This window comes from Protopterus annectens, chromosome 10.part0 (genome assembly GCF_019279795.1).
Source record: "Protopterus annectens isolate FY-2018-M chromosome 10.part0, PAN1.0, whole genome shotgun sequence".
Taxonomy (NCBI): domain Eukaryota; kingdom Metazoa; phylum Chordata; order Ceratodontiformes; family Protopteridae; genus Protopterus; species Protopterus annectens.
In genome coordinates this window covers 88,411,737-88,432,292 of record NC_056744.1, presented here as the reverse complement: position 1 = coordinate 88,432,292, position 20,556 = coordinate 88,411,737, and the positions used below count along the sequence as shown (strand labels likewise).

The 20,556-nt window shown below is 44.6% G+C and overlaps 1 protein-coding gene across 2 annotated transcripts in view; it reads right to left on the bottom strand.

The window, feature by feature from the left end:
• EIF3C (eukaryotic translation initiation factor 3 subunit C) overlaps positions 1-20,556 on the bottom strand; it is a 484,610-nt gene that overhangs the window by 140,380 nt on the left and 323,674 nt on the right. For both annotated transcript variants that reach the window (XM_044085060.1, XM_044085061.1), the window contains exon 17: positions 18,060-18,219. In XM_044085060.1, coding sequence (XP_043940995.1) covers positions 18,060-18,219 — 160 coding nt within the window. The remainder of the gene's footprint in view (positions 1-18,059; positions 18,220-20,556) is intronic.

The following is a 20,556-nucleotide window of genomic DNA, read 5'->3' as shown; positions in this document are numbered from 1 at the left end:
TCTGCAGGGACCGGTTGTATGACTCCTTTTTGCAGCAGCTTTGAAACTTCTGAGGCTGCGGTATCCCATTGACTGGGTGGCGGGTCCGGGATTTTTTTGGACTGTGGGGGGGGGGGGTGAGAGAATGGGATGGAATAACCTCCGGCGAAAATCCGAAGCACTCATCGGTCCTGAGTGATACCTTCCCAGGCCTTTAGGTGCTTCGAGAAATGACCCCCGACTGGCTCCGGAGCAGCACAGCCGGGCAATCCCTCAGGGACTATGAAAGGCTGAAGAGCCATGAAAGGACTCGCGGTCTCCAGTGTTGCGAGGGCCTCTGCCGCCTCTGGGACGGCGTCTTCCGGAAGAATTTCCCCCTCCTCTGCCTCTGGAAGGGGAACCCTCCTGCTGAGAGGGGTAAGGCTTCTGGGATCTACGGAACCACATTTTCCCTCCTCTTTTAGCCTTGGGATAAGGCCGAAAGGGAGTGGAAAATCGTGCCCCTACGGCAGTCAGAGTCTTACCCTCCTGTTCACAGCGGGTTAGTGTGTCCTTTACCTTGGGTCCAAACAGGGAGGACCCAAAGGGGGCGTCGGCAAATGAAGACTTAAAGGCCTCCGCGAAGTGACACAGACGGAGCCAGGCTTGTCTCCGTAGAGCAATGCCTGTACCGCTGCTTACCGCCCTTCGGCCGCATAAGAAATGAGCCTCATGGACGAGTTCAAAATGGACGACATTGTAGCCAGCTGAGAGCCAACCGTCTGGGCCAGCTCCTCAGGCAGGTTACCCAAGAGGGTATCGGATAGCTCCTTAATCAGATCCCTCTGAAACCTGGTGAAGTGCGTAAGGTAGTTCAAGGACCTCAGTGTAAAGGCCGCTGAACTGAGGGTGCGCTTTCCGTACCGATCCATGCTCCTAGACTCTTTATTAGGAGGATGGACGGACGTAGAAGCCTCTGCTACATCTTGCTGGGTAGCAGATGCCACCACCAAAGCATCTACAGCCACACCTTTAGTAAGGAACTCTATCAGGGGGTGCAGAGAGAAATTTGTTCGGACGAGCGGGCACCGGTTCCACAGAGTCTGGGTGTTCCCACGCCCTTTGACAGATCAAATCCAAGAGCTCGTCGAAGGGCGGAGACACCCAGGAGGCGGAGCGCTGAGCCCCAAAGGCCTTCAGGAACACCGACTCATCAGCAGAGGGAGGTTTGGACTGCCAGCCGCCTCATTGCTTTAGGGCTTCCAGGATGTCTGCAAAGGAGACATCATCCGAGGACGACTTTTGGGACCCTTCTGCATCATCGAGATCAGTGTCGGATGTCAGAGACTCATCAGGGGAGTCAACGTGCTTCCTCTTGCACGATCTCTTCCTGGGAGGTTCCTCCGAAGAGGCTTCAGAAGGACCTCCAGGAGGGGGAGAAACCCCAGCGGGGGTAACCTGAGGCCCAGGGGCTCCGCTGTCTAAGGACAGGGGAACTGCCAACGACCCAGTCTCCAAATGTAGGGAAGGAGCTGGGGAAACCGTGGAGGTAGCCAAGGAAGATTTGGCTAAAGCACTCCTCATAGCCCTGAAGGCGGAACCACCAGAATCCTGGGAGGGTCCCACCTCCGTGGCCACAACAGTGGATGGTACTCCCGCCGCCGACGCACCAAGAGGGAGACTTGGGACCGAAGGCATCAATCCCGAAGCCTCCCCCCCATGGCCGAAGGAAGAAGTCCGTGTACTGAACTCCGACCCCAGAGCCGGAGTTGGAGCAAGGGTCGGGCCCGACCCTAACACCTCCACCGGTCCCACCAGCACCGGCTCCAACGGTGCCGAAGCTGTTGGAGGAGGAACCACAATAGAGGGACCATCGGCTCCGAAGCCAAATGGGCTGGAGCCGAAACCATCTTTTGGAACACCGGAGACTGGAAGAGTCGAAGGAGCACCCTGTCGATGTCCGAATCAGACATCTTGGATGATCTCGAGGATACCAATTGGGCCCGAACCGATTTCTCCATCGGCTCGGAAGCGGCTCAAAGGACTCCACAACCATCGGCTCAAGAAGGTTTCAAGGAAATTTCCCTCGGTGCCGATAAGGACTTCGGCTCCGAGGGGGAAGAGTCTGAGCCGGTAACCCTTATCGGCTCCAATATTAGTGGAGCCGAAGAGGGTGACCCTCCTCTCGATGCCCCAGACCTCGGCTCCGAAACCAGAGGGGTCGAGGCTGGAGGCATCGAGGCAGACCATTCCGACCTCGGCTCCGAAGTCCGTGGAGCCGATGGAGAAGTCTGCTTAGCTTTTTTAGCGGTCGGTTCCGACTGACTGGCCGGAGCCGACGCTTTCTTCTTTTTAGAAGGAGATGGAGAGGAAGATAAAGCCTCCTCGAAGGAAGGCTTGATTAATCCTTTGAGGATTAATTTGTTTTTCCTCTCCTGGAGGACTCTAGAGGAGAACGCGTGGCACACACTACACGACTCTTGTAGATGTTTAGCACCTAAGCAATAGACGCACGAGGAGTGGTCGTCCGTTATGGACATTTTAAAACCACAGCTCGTGCATTTCTTAAACCCGGAGGGTTTGTGTTCTTTCGACATAGTCCAAGCCAAAACACAGTTGTCTACAAGTAAAACAAGGGTCTGTGACAAGAAAAAAATATCCCTAGTTTAGAATTAAAATTTTAAAACTAAAACCAACCTTTTTTTTTTACAAAAGAAAGAGAGAGATAGAGAGGGTCAAGACCCTCTAACTTAAACGGGTACTTGACCCACACACAACTAAGGTAGTTGAAACCACAGGGGAAGGCCTCTCTAACTTAAACGGGAACCTTCCCTGACAGGAAAAAACACGAAATCCTTAACCAAAACTACCAAACACACTCGTATACAAAGAATAGCCGTTAAAACAGCTTTTGGGTTTAAATCAAGCAAATTTCTGACAGGAAAAAGCCTAAATAAATAGTACTTAGCCGAGCCAAGTTGAGACCACGTCTAAGCTCTGTAAGCGGCAAACGAGATCTGGGGGATTAGTGGTGGTGCATCCTGGGATAAAGATAGCTCAGCCAATAAGAGGCCTCGCTCTATAGCATAAGCGTGCCAAGTCGGAGCCGAGGGATCGGCTCCGAGCCCATCAGTACAGAATGTAGGCGAGATAGGATCACATAACATCAAAAATTTCAGGTAGTGGCCGACTGGCACTTGCAAACTGCTTTTGCTTCTGGCTCCGCTCGGCAAGAAAAGCTGGTGTAATGGTGTCGGCTGTATGTTTTATACCCTTGACGTCCTGGAAGAGGCGACAGCATCAGACACAGGAATCCCAAGGCTCTGGTATTCGGGCCAACTGAGGGCTACCTGCAGGCAGATAACCCAAGTGTGATGGCTGCAACAGTGAAACACAAAGAACATCAGTCTGGCTTTATAGAGCGCGTTGAGTCATATTCCAAGGATACTGCAAGATAAGAATCCTCCAAGGTCTCAAACTGGAGGGATAGCCCATCACCTATGGGTATCCAAGCCTAGAAAGGCAATTCCACTCTTTGGGACATCAGAAATCTCCACAGCTTCCCATGTGATGTACTTCAACAAGATGTTTCCAAACAAGTCACTTTCTAGAGAAAGCCAAAGGACAGGGTATCCTCGTCCATCAGTATCATATCCCAGACTTTTCTCTTCCTCTTTTGTACTGGGTAATGCCAGACACTGGCAGCTGGTCAGTTCAGGCCTGCTGTCTCTACATTATGAAAATGTCATGAGACGCGAAGTGGAGAGAGAAGACTCACCCAAAATCTAACCAGCAGACATTAGCAGGGGTCTAAGACTGACCTATACCTGCAATTTGGACATCTAGGCCCTTAATTTACAATGTATGACTACATTAAAGGCTAGGACATGCTGAAATCCACTGGCAAGAATCCCAGAGCTTCACTTTACAAACATGGACATCTTCACACACCAGTACCATAGGGAGGGGGCAATGCTCTCCCCGCTGGTAACCTAACCACACAAAAAGGGGGTCTGCTACCTAAAATGCATCACCACACCCAGCTACAGCAACAAAAGTCTTCAATCTGTGATAATATCCTTGAAAGTGAAGACAGAGCTGCTGCCTAAGTGGGATCACAAGAATATTTATGTAACTGCAAATGCCAAAGCCAGGGGCTGTGGAGAACTTTTTCACTGAGGGACCTGTTGGGATAACTATGGCATCCCCAGTATCCTAGCAGAACTTCTCCAAAAGTCTGTGTGTGGAACATCCGAAGTTGGAGTGTGTTTTGAGTTAGTAGACATGGCAGAGGACATCCAGCCTTTCTTGTCAGGATAAGCCTAGAAAGAAAATTAACTACACATTAGGGTCTTTTTACTAAAAGAGGCACAAATGCACAAAAGGCAATGTTGTGAGAGGGTTCCAAACAGAAGAGACACTGGTCTCTGTAGGGTGGAGGGGTGTCCTGCTCAGGGATGGATATAACATGCTGAATACAGTGACACTTGAATCTAACCCGCAACAAACACCGCCATACAATAGTAAGAAAATTACCAGAGAGGACAGTCCCCAACAGTTCTGCCAGCTCAAGAAAATATGAGCTGAACTGCAGAAATGATGCTGTTAACATACAAGAAAGTAATGATGATATGGGCTGATGCCACCTTTATACTAGGAATGTGCCGACGTCTCAGGGAAGCAACTGTCAACCTCGCAGGGGGAAAGGCTTCAAAGTCGAGAGAAATGTCAGGCTCTTTTGCTGCAGAATGTCCAGGTACAAAGACTACTGCAGCAGTGACTAATCAAAAGGATAAAGCCACCCTATTTCTGCCACCACTGTAACCTCCCCACATTAGAGGAGTCATTTCTAGGTGGATTACAGATTCCCAAACTTCAGCCAGTGTGCTATGCCTATTCTAACACAAAACAGAATCTACATGCCTCTACTAATGCAGACAACAATAAGACTGTAAGGGTTAATGGCGGATGTTCAAATAACCTTTAACAAAACGAGAGCTGTAAAAGAGCAGGCGTTTCACAGCCTTTTGGTGACAGATTCACCCAGAAATGAATATACTGCATATAATTCTGCTTTATAAGAGTTTAGTAATGCTATAAAAAAGTTTAAAAAGAGCAGTGGAATATTTTTATCAAAGAAATATCAGCTCACCTTAAGTTACCTTAAGAAAAAATGAGTTTTTCCCCCCCATTTTTCCTCCCCCAGAAGGAAGGCCAACGGAAAAAAAAAAACCTTTTTCCCTTTGGTTTTTTAAAATTAATTTTAAGGGTTAAAAAAAAATTTGGGCTTTTAAAAAAAAACCCAAAAACCCCCTTTAAAAAAAAAATTTGTTTTTTTAAAAAAAAGGGGGAAAAGGTTTCCCCCGATCCAAGTTGGAGGGGCACTCAGCTACCGTGCCGTCCCTACCGCGCGACTTATCCGCTAAAAGTGTGATTGAGGGAGTTCTTGGTGCTTAATCACTGAGAGCTGAGAGAAGCCACTGAGGAATTCATGTGCAACTCCTGCCAAGGGGACCAGCGAACCGGCGACATGGGATCCCAATAGCTGCAGGACCATTCTGGCTGGGGCTGGATCTGGAAGTAAGGCTCGAACTTGGATGAAATTGCATCCTATCTGTGGGTGTATATAGACCCGCGATTTAGTCGGAGTCTATCTCTACCCCTAAGTGAATCTTATTCAAGAGATGTAGCAACACATTTTGGCCACTCTAAAGGTGATTCCAAGGAATTGCCCATGATATGGTGTGGCTTGTAGGTCTGGCAGAAGTAGATGCTTGGAGGTGGTTAAAGAAAGCCAGCCTGCTCAGATACGAAACACCGGGAATCCCAGTGACTTCAGGTGAGCAGTCAACACTGCCAAACACTTGGTGAACACCCAAATGTAGAGACCAAAGGGGCAGCCACGGAACCTGAAAAATGACTGCTCCTAGGCTGAAGCGAGACGTCTCCTGGACGCTGATGTACCATGAGAGAGGATATGATAATAAGCGTTCTTGAGATCTTATGCATACCATCCAGACACCTTTCTCCAAAGCAATGGGAGAATGGTTTGTAGGTGACCATTCGGAACCAATTTCTGACGGAACGGCCAGGATGCTGAGGGTCCAAAATGGGCCTCGTCCCTGCCCTGTCCAAAGAACCTTTAGTAAGTCTCAATCCAATTCCACACCGCGTAATCGCTATGACTCCTGGTAGCGTTTGAAACTTCTGATACAAGTGTATCCGCTGACTGCGGCGGGTCCGGGATTTTTGACTGTGAGAGAATGGGATGGAATAACCTCCGGCGATAATCCTGGCACCCATCGGTCCCGAAAGTGATACCTTCCCAGGCCTTTAGTTTCTCGAACACCCCGACTTCGGCCCGGAGCCAGCAATAGCCGCAACCCTCAGGGACGGCGGAAAAGGCTGGAAGAGCTAGCGAAAGCTGATTCCGCGGCTCCAGTAAGTTATGAGGGCCTTCTAGCCTCTAGTATCGCCCGCAGCAATTTCCTCTGCCCTTCGGCAGTCCCTCCCGCTGAGAGGGTGGCATTTGGGATTCGACGCCGGAACTATTACTTTCCTCCTTTAGCCCTTCCGTTTGGGATAAGTACCGGCGCGAGCGGTACCCGCGCCCTATTTTCGCGTAGCGTCAGGAGTCTTACCTCCTGTTCACAGCGGGTTATGTGTCCTTACCTTGGGTCCAACAGGGAGCGACTCCAGCAAGCTGCAAATGAAGGCCATTCTCTAAAGGCCTCCGCTATGACAGACGAGCCAGGTTTGTCTCCGTGAGAGCAAATGTCACCCGCTGGCTTAATTTCTTCGCCGCGAGATAAGAAATGAGCCTCATGGACGAAGTTCAAAATGACGACATTGTAGCCAGCTGAGAGCCAACCGTCAGGCCAGTTCTCGTGTTAAGTAAGGTTGGCTGGCCACAATTCAAGAGGTAATGGATAGCTCCTTAACCGCGCATCCTCCGAAACCCGGTGAAGCGCTTTGCAGTCACAAGGACCCTCAGCAAAGGCCGCCAGGAACTGGGAGGGTGCCTTCCGCACCTAATCTGGTCGCCTCCTAGACTCCGCTAGAGTGTAATATTGACTTTACGCAGAAGCCCTGCTACATCTTGCCAGGCATACCAAACGTTACCTACAGCCACACCTTTAGTAAGCGGTGAACTTCTATCAGGGTGCCGCAGGAGAAATTTGTTCGGACGAAAGGGCACCGTCTCCACAGAGTCTGGGTGTTCCCACGCCTTCGACATGCAGATCAAATCCAAGAGCTCGCCGGGCTGGGCGGAGTATTACCCAGGGAGGGGCGGAGCGCTTGAGCCCCAAAGGCCTTCAGGAACAATCTCCATCATCAGCAGAGGGAGGTTTGACCGCCAGCCTCATTGCTTTTAGGGGCTTCCAGGGCTGTCTGCAAAGGAGACATCATCCTCGGTGACGACTCTTTTGGGGACTCCTTTCTGCATCATCGGTGATCAGTGTCGGATGTCAGAGACTCATCAGGGAGTCAACGTGTTTCCTTGCATCGATCTCTTCCTGGGAGGTTCCTCCGGCGAGGCTTCAGAAGGACTCCAGGAGGGGGAGAAACCCCAGCGGGGTAACCTGAGGCCCAGGCCTGGGCTGTCTAAGGACAGGGAACTACACCCACTCCAGTCTCCAAAATGTGGAAGGAGCTGGGGAAACCGTGAGGTAGCCAAGGAAGATTTGGCTAAAGCACTCCCGCAGCCCTGAAGGCGGAACCACCACAATCCTGGGAGGGTCCCACCTCCGCGGGTTGGCTGTAACAGTGGACGGTACTCACGACGCGACCAAGAGGGAGACTGGGACCGGCATCAATCCCGGGCTCTCCCCATGGGCCGGGCGAAGAAGTCCGTGTACTGAACTCCGACTCCCAGAGCCGGGAGTTGGCAAGGGTCGGGTCTGACTCCTTAACACTCCACCGGGTCCTTACTCAGCACCGCCCAACGGGTGCCGGTGGGTTGCTGGGAGGAGGAAACCACAGGGGAGTGGACCATCGCTCCTGCCGTACCGTGGCTGGAGCCAAACCATCTTTGGAACACCGGAGACTGGAAGAGTCGGCGAGTTGAATTCTGTCGGCGTCCGGACCAGACATCTTGATGATCTCGAGGATACCGATCGGGCCCTCAACCGATTTCTCCATCGTCTGGCGGGACCCCCCACAACTATCGGGTTCAAGAAGGTTTCTGAAATTTCCCTCGTGCCGAGTATGACTGCCCGGAAGAGTCTGAGCCGGGTATTCTTATCGCCCAATATTAGTGGAGCCAAGAGGGTGACTCGGCCGATGCCCCAGACCCTCGGCCTCGAAACCAGAGGGGTCGAGGCTGGATGGCATCGGCAGACCATTCACCTCGCCCAAGTCCGCGGAGCCGTATGGAGAAGTCTGCTTAGTTTTTAGCGGTCGGTTCCACTGACTGGTCGGAGCCGACGCTTCTTTGAAGGAGATGGAGAGGAAGACAAAGCCTCCTCGAAGGAAGGCTTGATTAATCCTTTGAGGTGATTAATTTGTTTTTCTCCTCTCCTGGGAGGACTCTAGAAGAGAACCAGCGTGGCACACACTACACAACTCTTTGTAGATGATTTAGCACCTGCTAAATAGACGACGAGGGAGTGGTCAGTCCGTTATGGACATTTTAAAACCACACACCTTGTGCATTTCTTAAACCCGGAGGGTTTGTGTTCTTTCGACATAGTCCAAGCCAAAACACAGTTGTCTACAAGTAAAACAAGGGTCTGTGACAAGAAAAAAATATCCCTAGTTTAGAATTAAAATTTTAAAACTAAAACTTTTTTTTTTTTTTTTTTTTTTTTTTTAAACAAACTTTCCACAAAAGAAAGAGAGAGATAGAGAGGGTCAAGACCTCTAACTTAAACGGAAAATAATTGACCCACACACAACTAAGGTAGTTGAAACCACAGGGAAGGCCTCTCTAACTTAAACGGGAACCTTTTGACAGGAAAAACATTTAAATCCTTAACCAAAACTACCAAACACACTGTATACAAAGAATAGCCGTTAAGAAACAGCTTTTGGGTTTTAAATCAAGCCAAATTTCTGACAGGAAAAAGCCTAAATAAATAGTACTTAGCTTGAGCCAAGTTGAGACCACGTCTAAGCTCTGTAAGCGGCAAACGAGATCTGGGGGATTAGTGGTGGTGCATCCTGGGATAAAGATAGCTCAGCCAATAAGAGGCCTCGCTCTATAGCATAAGCGTGCCAGAGAGTCGGAGCCGAGGATCGGCTCCGAGGCTATATCAGTACAGAATGTAGGCGTATGATAGAGATCACATAACATCAAAAATTTCAGGTAGTGGCCGACTGGCACTTTGCAAACTGCTTCTGCTTCTGGCTCCGCTACTGCAAGCAAGAAAAGCTGGTGTAATGGTGTCGGCTGTATGTTTTATACCCTTGACGTCCTGGAAGAGGCTTACAGCATCAGACACAGTGGTGGGGAATCCCAAGCTCTGGTATTCGCCAACTGAGGCTACCTGCAGGCAGATAACCCAAGTGTGATGGCTGCAACAGTGAAACACAAAGAACATCAGTCTGGCTTTATAGAGCGCGTTGAGTCATATTCCAAGGATACTGCAAGATAAGAATCCTCCAAGGTCTCAAACTGGGAGGATAGCCCATCACCTATGGGTATCCAAGCCTAGAAAGGCAATTCCACTCTTTGGGACATCAGAAATCTCCACAGCTTCCCATGTGATGTACTTCAACAAGATGTTTCCAAAACAAGTCACTTTCTTAGAGAAAGCCAAAGGACAGGGTATCCTCGCCCCATCAGTATCATATCCAGACTTTTCTCTTCTCTCTTTGTACTGGGTAATGCCAGACACTGGCAGCTGGTCGTTCAGGCCTGCTGTCTCACATTATGAAATGTCGCCCAAGGAAGGCGGCTGCGAGACGCGAAGGGAGAGAAGACTCACCCAAAATCTAACTAGCAGACATTAGCAGGGGTCTAAGACTGACCTATACTCCTGCAATTTGGACATCTAGGCCCTTAATTTACAATGTATGACTACATTAAAGGGCTAGGACATGCTGAAATCCACTGGCAAGAATCCTTGGTGAGCTTCACCTTTATTAAACATGGACATCTTCACACACCAGTACCATAGGGAGGGGCAATGCTCTCCCGCTTTTCGGTAACCTAACCACACAAAAAGAGGGTCTGCTACCTAAAATGCATCACCACACCCAGCTACAGCAACAAAAGTCTTCAATCTGTGATAATATCCTTGAAAGTGAAGACAGAGCTGCTGCCTAAGTGGGATCACAAGAATATTTATGTAACTGCAGATGCCAAAGCCAGGGGCTGTGGAGAACTTTTCACTGAGGGACCTGTTGGGATAACTATGGCATCCCCAGTATCCTAGCAGAACTTCTCCAAAGTCTGTAGTGTGGAACATCCAGTTGGAGTGTGTTTGAGTTAAGTAGACATAGGTAGAGACATCCAGCCTTTTATTCTTGTCAGGATAAGCCTAGAAAGAAAATTAACTACACATTAGGGTCTTTTTACTAAAAGAGGCACAAATGCAACAAAAGGCAATGTTGTGAGAGTGGTTCCAAACAGAAGAGACACTGGTCTCTGGCAAAGATTGGAGGGGTGTCCTGCTCAGGGATGGATATAACATGCTGAATAAGCAGTTACACTTGAATCTAACCACTTAACAAACACCGCCATACAATAGTAAGAAAATTACCAGGAGAGGACAGTCTCCAACACCAGTTCTGCTAGCTCAAGAAAATATAGAGCTGAACTGCAGAAATGATGCTATTAACATACAAGAAAGTATTGATGATATGGAGCTGATGCCACCTTTATACTACAGGAATGTGCCGACGCCCTCAGGAAGCAACTGTCAACTCCTCGTGAGGGGAAAGGCTTCAAAGTCGAGAAATGTCAGGCTCTTTTGCTGCAGAATGTCCAGGTACAAAGACTACTGCAGCAGTGACTAATCAAAGGATAAAGCCACCCTATTTCTAAGCCACCACTGTAACCTCCCACATTAGAGGAGTCATTTCTAGGTGGGATTACAGATTCCCAAACTTCAGCCAGTGTGCTATGCCTATTCTAACACAAAACAGACTCTACATGCCTCTACTAATGCAGACAACAATAAGACTGTAAGGGTTAATGGCGGATGTTCAAATAACCTTTAACAAAACGAGAGCTGTAAAAGAGCAGGAGTTTCTACAGCCTTTTGGTGACAGATTCAATTCCAGAAATGAATATACTGCATATAATTCTGCTTTATAAGAGTTTAGTAATGCTATAAAAAAGTTTAAAAAGAGCAGTGGAATATTTTTATCAAAGAAATATCAGCTCACCTTAAGTTACCTTAAGAAAAAATGAGTTCACATTACCTCCAGAGAAGCCAACGATCTGCATTTGTACTTAATTTAGGTAGAATGACTACAAACACACATACATTTGTTTACAGGGAACATGGTACCAACAGTGCAAATTTCTTAAATATAGCAAAACAATTTAGCTACATTTGAGCACAAAACACCATATCAATATATCAATTGCAAAACTGTGATTCGTGTATCCTTGGCACACAGCACATCCAAGTGAGTCATCACACAGAGAATGCAACATTTCAAAGAGATCAAAAATGTAAATAATAAAAATGCACAACAAAGCAAACCTTGCAGTTACAGTGTTAGCTTTCAGCTGCTTAACACAAAAGCACTAAATCGTATGCATTTTTATTTAAATAAAAGGCTGAACTGAGAGGTTTCCTGGTCGTAGCCTGTTATTCTGCACTTCATTTTGGTAATTTTGATATCTGAATAGACTCCAATGCCTTCACTAAGTCAAGGTACTTGCTCCTCCGCCATTCCGATCGTAGTACACGCTGACAGCTCAGCAGCCCACCACCACCCATTCTATACCATAATAATTTGTAAACGTTTTTCCTAGGATATATGCTGTCTTTCAGACAGTGGTGAAAAGGCAGCCTAAGACTACTACTCACCCTTCTAATGTAGCTGAACCGCACCACTGGGCTCCCTTTGTAGTCAGTACTGTAAAGTGATACAGCAAAACTTCAATCAGAAGGAAATGTACAGGTAGCCCCCTCCCTTGCCTAGCTTCCTGTGGTTCCCAAGACCTAACAGCGGCCCATCAGGACCATAAAAGAAAACTAAACCAGAAGCCTCAACTCTTCTTAAAAATCAGGGTAAATACAAAACATTAGTACCCTATTCAGAGAGAACTATACTGTCCTTGTCAAGAACCTGACACTCTATCTTGAGGACTTTAACAATACAAAGCCTGTAAAAAACTGTATCTTTATAAATTCAGCACTAGTAACTCCATTGTGTTGAATTATACTACTGGAACTGTTACCTTTAAAACCCTGTAAACTCTCCTGGCGGTGTGTATAGAACGCTATTCTAAGTATATGTGAGGCAACTGAATCTATTTTAAAGGAACTGAATGTGTTTTATCTGTTGAGGTAAATGTCAAGAAATGTTACTGACTTACATTTAATGTCTTTGTATCATAAACCATATGCACTCCTAATTCTGTAATCATTTAGTAACTGGATGCTATTTTATGTACAAGAATGTGTTTCTAAAGACTATGCAAAGGCCTGCACATGTTCCTGACTAACTCTAGGCATCTTTTAAGCATAATGCATTAGCGACCCTAGAGCTGAACTCATTTAAAGTTATAATTTCAGTATCTGCTGTCTATTTAACAAAGCTGGAAGTCATTAGATGCCATCTCATAGTATTTGAATGTTTCTCTTTAACTGCATACTTTATGGATTATGAAGACATTTTGAGTGTGTTTTACATTGTCTAAAAAGGATAGCTGTTGTAGCCTGCTAGTACTATTTTTCAACCTTTATTAACACTAATACTCATATCTCTCCCTCACTTGTATCAGGTAGCCCCTCCCTTTGCCTAGCTTCCTGTGGTTCCCAAGACCCTAACAGCGCTCCATCAGGACCATAAAAGAAAACTAAACCAGAAGCCTCAACTCTTTCTTAAAATCAGGGTAAATACAAAACATTAGTACCCTATTCAGAGAGAACTATACTGTCCTTGTCAAGAACCTGACACTCTATCTTGAGGACTTTAATACAAAGCCTGTAAAAAACAGGTATCTTTATAAATTCCAGCACTAGTAACCTCCATTGTGTTGGAATTATACTACTGGAACTGTTACCTTTAAACTCCTGTAAAGTCTCCTGGATGGTGTGGTGGCTCCCGGCCCAGCCCTCTCCCTGCCCCTTATCCCACCCACCCCAGCATCCCTACTTTTATAGCTACAAATAGTCCCCTCCCACTTTCCCACTTAACAAATCCAAGGCTCCCTTGTCAAGCTCCATAACTCCTCCCCCCTCCAAGCCCAACTCTCTAACAAACCCAACACAAAGTCTCTTCCCCACTCTGCTACCCACTTCCCTACTTCAGTATGGCAAATTTCACTTATACTATTACCCCCATCATAATTTTACTTCTCATCACCACCTATATCCTAACAATATATGAAAACCAAACTCTTATAGGCATTCCTTTCCCAAGTGCCACACCAACTCCCCAATTTAATCTCCATGACAGTTGTATAACACCCACCTCAATCTACCAGGCCAAAAAATATATCCCCCAAAATAGTCCACCGACACTTCAACACCCTAAAATCCCACATAACAAAACTAATCTAAAATACTATTTAAAACTACAAAGACTTTTAGTTTACTTGAAAACTGTATGAATATCGGCTTTCGGGAGATATTCACCCAAACTCCAGGTCCCACCACTATGCCAATCTCTAATACCTATAATTTAACCCGAAACCTACTGACTCCTTCTAATATTACACCTGAACCTAAGAAGCATTAACAACAAAATTCACAACCTTCACGCCATCATAGCTAGTCATTCCCTGACATCATGTGTCTAACCGAAACATGGCTAAAACCCTACTAAGAATGAAGACATCCTCCACCCGGGTACAATATTCTCAGGGCTGATCGTATTGAAAGAAAAAGGTGGAGGAATAGCTATTATGTTTAAAAATAAACTAAACATCCTTAAGAACCAAGTACAACCTCCTATGATCTCAAACCTAGAAATTATAGCCCTACAGATCTGCCTAAACACTCAAAAACGCATCAACCTTATTGTAACCTATATCCCGTCAGGGAAGAACACAGAAAACCTGGAGCAATCCCTGAGCTGGCTAGCCATCAACTACCCACAAGAAACCATAGTTCTTGGAGACGTCAACATTGACTGGTCCCTCTACTCTACCCATATAACTCCACAACCTATTAACCTATATGGTTTCTCCCAAAATATCCTATCCCCAACCAGAATAGGCAACTCACTTCAAAAAGAAAGTATAATTGACTGGATCCTTACTAATAGAGACTCTAATAACTACACCACTGGAGACAGTCCTTCCCTGTGACCTCAGCGCTCACCTAATAACTTATATCATTAAACATAAATGCCCAACTTCTAACACCCCCCTATATCGATTACTCAGACACAACAAAAAAATTGTCCTCCTCAATTATTTCTTGCTGACCTGAAATTCTGCAACTGGACCATATTAAAGACTCTTCCACTAGAAGAGAGTGTGTCCCACTTCAATGGACACGTTCCTTAAGATACTTGACTCCACATGCTCCACATAGACAAATTAGAACCAAAACTACGTGAGATAGCACCTTTTGGCTCACTACTGATACTAAATCCAAAATCAAACTTCTCACACCAAGCCTGGGAAAAAATGGAGAGCCACAAAACCCCCAAGACCAAGCATTGTAAATTTCAACAACTAAGAAAATGCCACGAAAAACTGCCATAACCCAAGACAAAAAAAACAATACTCTCTGCAGCCTCCAGCAAAAACACCAGAACAACCTAAAGAGTTCTTGCAGGCAGGTTTTAACAACCTTCTGCACCCAGGCAAAACTTCCACCCCAACCCTGAGAAACTCTTAGAGAAAGGCCAAGAAGAAGTAGCCAACACCTTTAACTCCTTCTTCACCGAGACTATCCAAACCTTACTAAAGTCACCTTACCTCCACTTCCCCACCTGCTGCTAAACTGCGACGCAACAACCTCTACCCCTTTAATTTAAAGCCAGTCTCTTCCTCCTAGTGTAACGCCTCCTCCTAAAAACTCCAACCAACTACTCCTAGCGGGCTGACCACCTTCCTGCTGAATTCTTACAAATTGCATCTGATGAAATAGCCTACCCCATATCAATCCTAATAAACAGATCTATAACTGAGATGAACATTCCTCAATCTGGAAGACTTCCTATATCATTCCACTTCACAAAGGAGGTACCTCCTGGAAATGTCAAATTATAGACCAATAGCCATCCTGTCCCCATAGCGAAAATCATGGAAGAAGATGCATCCACAAACAACTTCTTCACTCATCTGACCTCTCTAATAATCTCTTGTCCAATGCCCAGCATTGTTTTCGCCCGCACCATAGTACAACTACTGCCCTCCTTTCCTTTAATATTGACTCAATCAACAACAATCGCAATAACAAACTCATATCATCTGCCCTCTTTCTGGACCTATCAAAAGCATCTCGGGATATGGTCAATCATCAATTCCTTCTCAACATCCTCTGAAACCCTACGCCTGGACACTCCAGCACTAAACGTGGTTCAATTCCTACCTCACTGGTAGGCAACAAGCTGTCCTATGGCAAACAGAATATCGGACTACTCCCGAATACCATAGGGCGTTCCTCAGGGCTCAATACTGGGCCCACTTCTGTTTTCCATCTTCATAAATGACCTTCAATCAATCATCCCTAAATCCACCTGTATACAATACGCTTAATTACTCCACCTTAATCTGCTCCGTCTCCTCTCGAATCTCCAAATGACCACACAACATTGTTTTGCACTAGTTGAAAATGGTTCATCTGACTTAAAACTTCTACTTAACCCATCTAAAACCAAACTATTACTTTTCTTCCCCAACGCCTTCTCACCTCTAGGTAAAGAACTCCCAAACACTAACAACACAACCTTTCATATTAAATCCACTAGCCATGGGGACTCCTCATAACCCCTGTCACCAGTACCAAACTGGTAGGTGTCAATATTGATCATAAGATCAAATTTGACATATACATTACTAAAACAGTAAAGTATGTTAACAACAAAAAACTAGGATCTATGTACAGAATTAAAAACTTCCTAACTCCCACTACCAAATTAACTATTGCTCGTACCTATCTCCTCTCTTCCCTTCCTCTATGCTTCCCCGATCCTCTCTCTTCCTTACTCAATAAACGTATAGAACTTAACATGCCTCTCTCTTTGCCTATAACCACATTGCCAAGATTTATTACAGGTTCCCTTATCGAACCCATCATTGTTTTTTTTAATCTCCATAAGACTTGGCTGGTTGGAACTGCCAAATCTCCTCAAACTTAGCCAACTCCTCACGCCTCAAGCTTGGAAAACATAAAATTATCAACCATCCTGATAGAACTCCCCACTGTGCAAAAATTCTAACTCATATACTAACCTCAATAGTCTCCGATCATCAAACAGCATCCAGATCCTAACTCACAAAAAAAAAACTCAGGTGGGATGCCCTTTATGCAAATTCCATTTGGCAGAAGCAGTGGAACTCCTTGCCAAACAACCTTAGACTTCACTTCTTGGCTCTATCATTTCAAAGCTAACCTTAAAGAATATCTCTCCCACACAATGGACATGCCCATGTCGAGAACCCTGACTAACTACATATCTTCTTTACTTCTAGGTCCACTTCCCTAGCCCATTTCCTAATTGCAGATCTCTAAAATTTCTCTTTCCTTTTAGTAATAAGGAAAATCTCTCTGATTTCAGTCTATTTTCAGTATATTTAATCAAATCAATGTTCTGTGTATAATTTCCTATGTCTGTCCTTTAGTCTTTTCTGCCAGCTCAAAGAAAATATGAAGCAGACTGCAAATGATGCTGTTAACATACAAATGTGATGATGTGGGCTGATGCCACATACTAAGGAATGTGCTGACGTCTCAGGAGCAACTGTCCAACCCTGGCAGAGGAGAGCTGAGGTGAGGGAGAAATGTCTGGCTCTTTTGCTGCAGAATGTCAGGTACCAAAGACTACTGCAACTGACTAATCAAGGATAAAGCCACCTATTTCTTACCACCACTATAACACTCCCACATTGATCATTTCTGGGTGATTCTGATTCCCAAGCTTCATGCAGTGTGCTGCCTATTCTTTAAAACAAAGACTCTGCTCTATAATGCAGACAACAATAAGACTGAGGTTATCGGATATTTCAAATAACTTAACTAACAAAACGAGAGCTGTAAAAAAGAGCAGGCGTTTCACATTGCTTTGATAGATTCTTGAAATGAATATACCATAATTCTTTATAAAGTTTAGTAATACTAAAAGTTTAAAACAGTGAATATTTTATCAAAAATATCAGCTCTACCTTAAGTTATAGAAAAATAGGTTCACATACCTCAGAAGAAATAACGATCTGCATTTGTACTTAATTTAGGTAGAATGACTGCAACACATGTTATTTACAGAGACATGGTACCAGCAATTTAAAATTTCTTAAATATATAAAAACAATTTACTTCTATTTGAGCACAAAACACTGCCATATCAATATATCAATTTGCCAGAAAACCCAGCAGTTAAGTATCATATTTTAGCACATCGTGGGATGTCACACAGAAGATACAACATTTCAAGGATCAAAAATGTAAATAATAAAAATGCACAACAAAACAAACCTTACCCAGTTACACAGTGTGCTTTCAGCTGCTTAACACAAAAAGCACTAAATCGTATGCATTTTGACATTTAGTAAAAGCTGAACTGAGAGGTTTCCTGAGTAAGTAACTGTGTTATTGCACACTTCATTTTGGTAATTTTGATATCTGAATAGACTCCAATGCCTTCACTAAGTCAAGACTCTCAGTGAACCTGGCCCTAGCATTATAATTTTAAGCTCATTTATGCAATTTGGTGCATGTCAAACACATCATTTCGGAGGGTGCTCTGTAGAGTTACAAATGAGACCCGGCTATTGCTTTCAGTATACAAAGTCACTGCCTCACCTGATGAGCATCTCCCGCACTTTATCCACCTCAGGGAATAGGTCCCACACTTTAGCGTTCATCTTCTCATTGATGATAAATGCTTTGCACGTCTTCCAGTCTCCCATCTTCATAGCTTTTGAAGCTGCCACCACATGCTCTCGCATGCTCTCCGGAGGACCTAGGGAAAGGATACAGAGTAACAATCCTCTAAAGAAACACATCCACGAGTACTGCTCACGGAACAAGAATGCAAGCAGACCAACACTGTAAGATACTCCAGGTACTTAAGGAATGTTAGTCAGGATGTTTCATAAGTGACTTAACTGCAGAGGTAACATTTAACAAAACTTACTACTAAACCATAAAGCCGAATAAAGTAGAAGTATATACTAACAGTGATGGCACCACCAGAGAAACCCTACTTGCACCACTGCTCTAAACCATAGTGTGCTACACTGCCGGCTTCACTGCTTGCACCAGTACTCTGAACCATAGTGTGCAGCAGCACCAGGCTTCACTGCTTGCACCAGTGTTCTGAACCATAGAGTGCTGCACTGCCAGGCTTCAATACTTGCAATCAGTGCTCTGAACCAGTTGGCTGCACCACCAGGCTTCACTGCTTGCATCAGTACTCTGAACCATAGTGTACTGCACCGCCAAGATTAACTGCTTCCACTAGCATTCAACCATACTCTGGTGCAGCACCAGGTTTCACCAGCTTTACTGGTAGTGGCACGACACAATGTTACACCAAACTTTCTGTGGTCATTCTATTCAGTTCTACTGCTGCCTTTGAACAAAAAAAAAAAAAAAAAAAAAGTCCAAAAAATCAGTTTTTCACTTTTTTCAACGTTTGTGTTTTTTCTTAACTACCTGCTGCTACCCTTCACCTACGTTTTTTTCTAGTTTGCATGTTTTTATTCACTTTTTTGGAGGTCCAATTTGTTGGCAATTGTTAGGACTGTGAGAACTAGTATAATGAGTGGTAAGCTACAAAATTATGTAGTTAAAGTACATTCAGCAAATTATCAGTCATTATAAATGCACTTGTGCTTTTGTAGAAATGCTATCGATCTGATATTAGAGTTTTATGCCCTCCACACAAAACCAAATAAGGTCAATAACAGCATGCATTTTGATACTCTCTTAGCTGATGTAACAGCTGTAAAGAATACAGTTTCCAAGAAACAAATCGGTGGTCAGCTGATTGACCTAGTTCAAATGGGGAAGGGGTACATTTATCCTGAATGAAAACAGAGACCCCATGAAGGAATGGTATCCATACAAAAACAAAGGGAAGAATTACTGCAGTAAGTAAAAATGGCACCATATTTACAGAAAACATTCGGGCTAACATTTTGAAAAACGTACAATTAAAACTTTCCCATCAAGGCTGAACGCAACATATATGGGAGCAATGTTCATGTTTCCAACAAGCACATGATGGGCATTATTAGAAATATCATTAGAATTGTCTGAGGCTAAATAGAATAATGTAAACACAGGCACCTATTATAATGAAAGCTACAAAAAATGGACTGATTATTAAGCCAAGTTTATATATGGCTGTAACTATTGCTGTCCACGGGTTAGGGACAGCTGTGCATGAGAAAGTAGTTGTTAAGGAGTCTTATTACAACAAAAATATGGGGAAATTCTAAGAAGCTACTGCTAAAGAAATTACTGGGGTAAGGGGATAAAAAAAACTCTCATTATGGAAACTTTGGAGAAATTACTGAAGAGGAACTCTGGTATGAAAAGACTGGATACAGCCTTGGCAAAAATTTAACTGAGAATATGAAATAGAAAAATAAGAGAAAGAATTGGAGGTATATGGGAATAGTAGACATTCTTGTGGAGGATTTTGATAAATTATACAGCAAAAATCACTTTAGAAAACACTAAGACGTTATAGTCAAGAGAACGGGACATGAAGAAATAGATTATCATTTTATTTTCATGTATGTGCCTAATGTAGAAAGCGAGGTGTTAAGACTTGCTGTATAATAAGAAATGGGAAATGGAAGATGTACTGAAAAAAAAAAATTCTGGCTGTGAAAAAAGGGTGAGGACTGAATGTATTTTTATGTTTAGCGATTTAAGTACTGCATCTACAACTGTAATACAGCCTTGTAAATAAGGTGTTTAAGGAAACCCTTTATGTTTCAGCAAGTTCACCAGAATCTACACCATTCACCATAGCTACATCCAAATTAGCAGAGCGAGCTTCAGTATAAGGTCTCATTCAAAGGCACAATAAGAAGTCATGCCCCGTCCCCTCCAGTGCTGTACTGCACTGTCACTTTTAGTAAATGGATCAAAACACCTGATACTAGAATACAACCTACAGTCTTGACTTTTTAGGCAAGACAGTACCTCGATTGAAGCCACTGAAGGAAGTATAACACATTAGGATAAAGCTTCAGTAAAGTACAACTGCAAATAACTGCTGAACAGATTCTATTTTTTTCCTTCATTAGCTTCTTGAAATTTTAAGAAGAAAGGGACACAAATT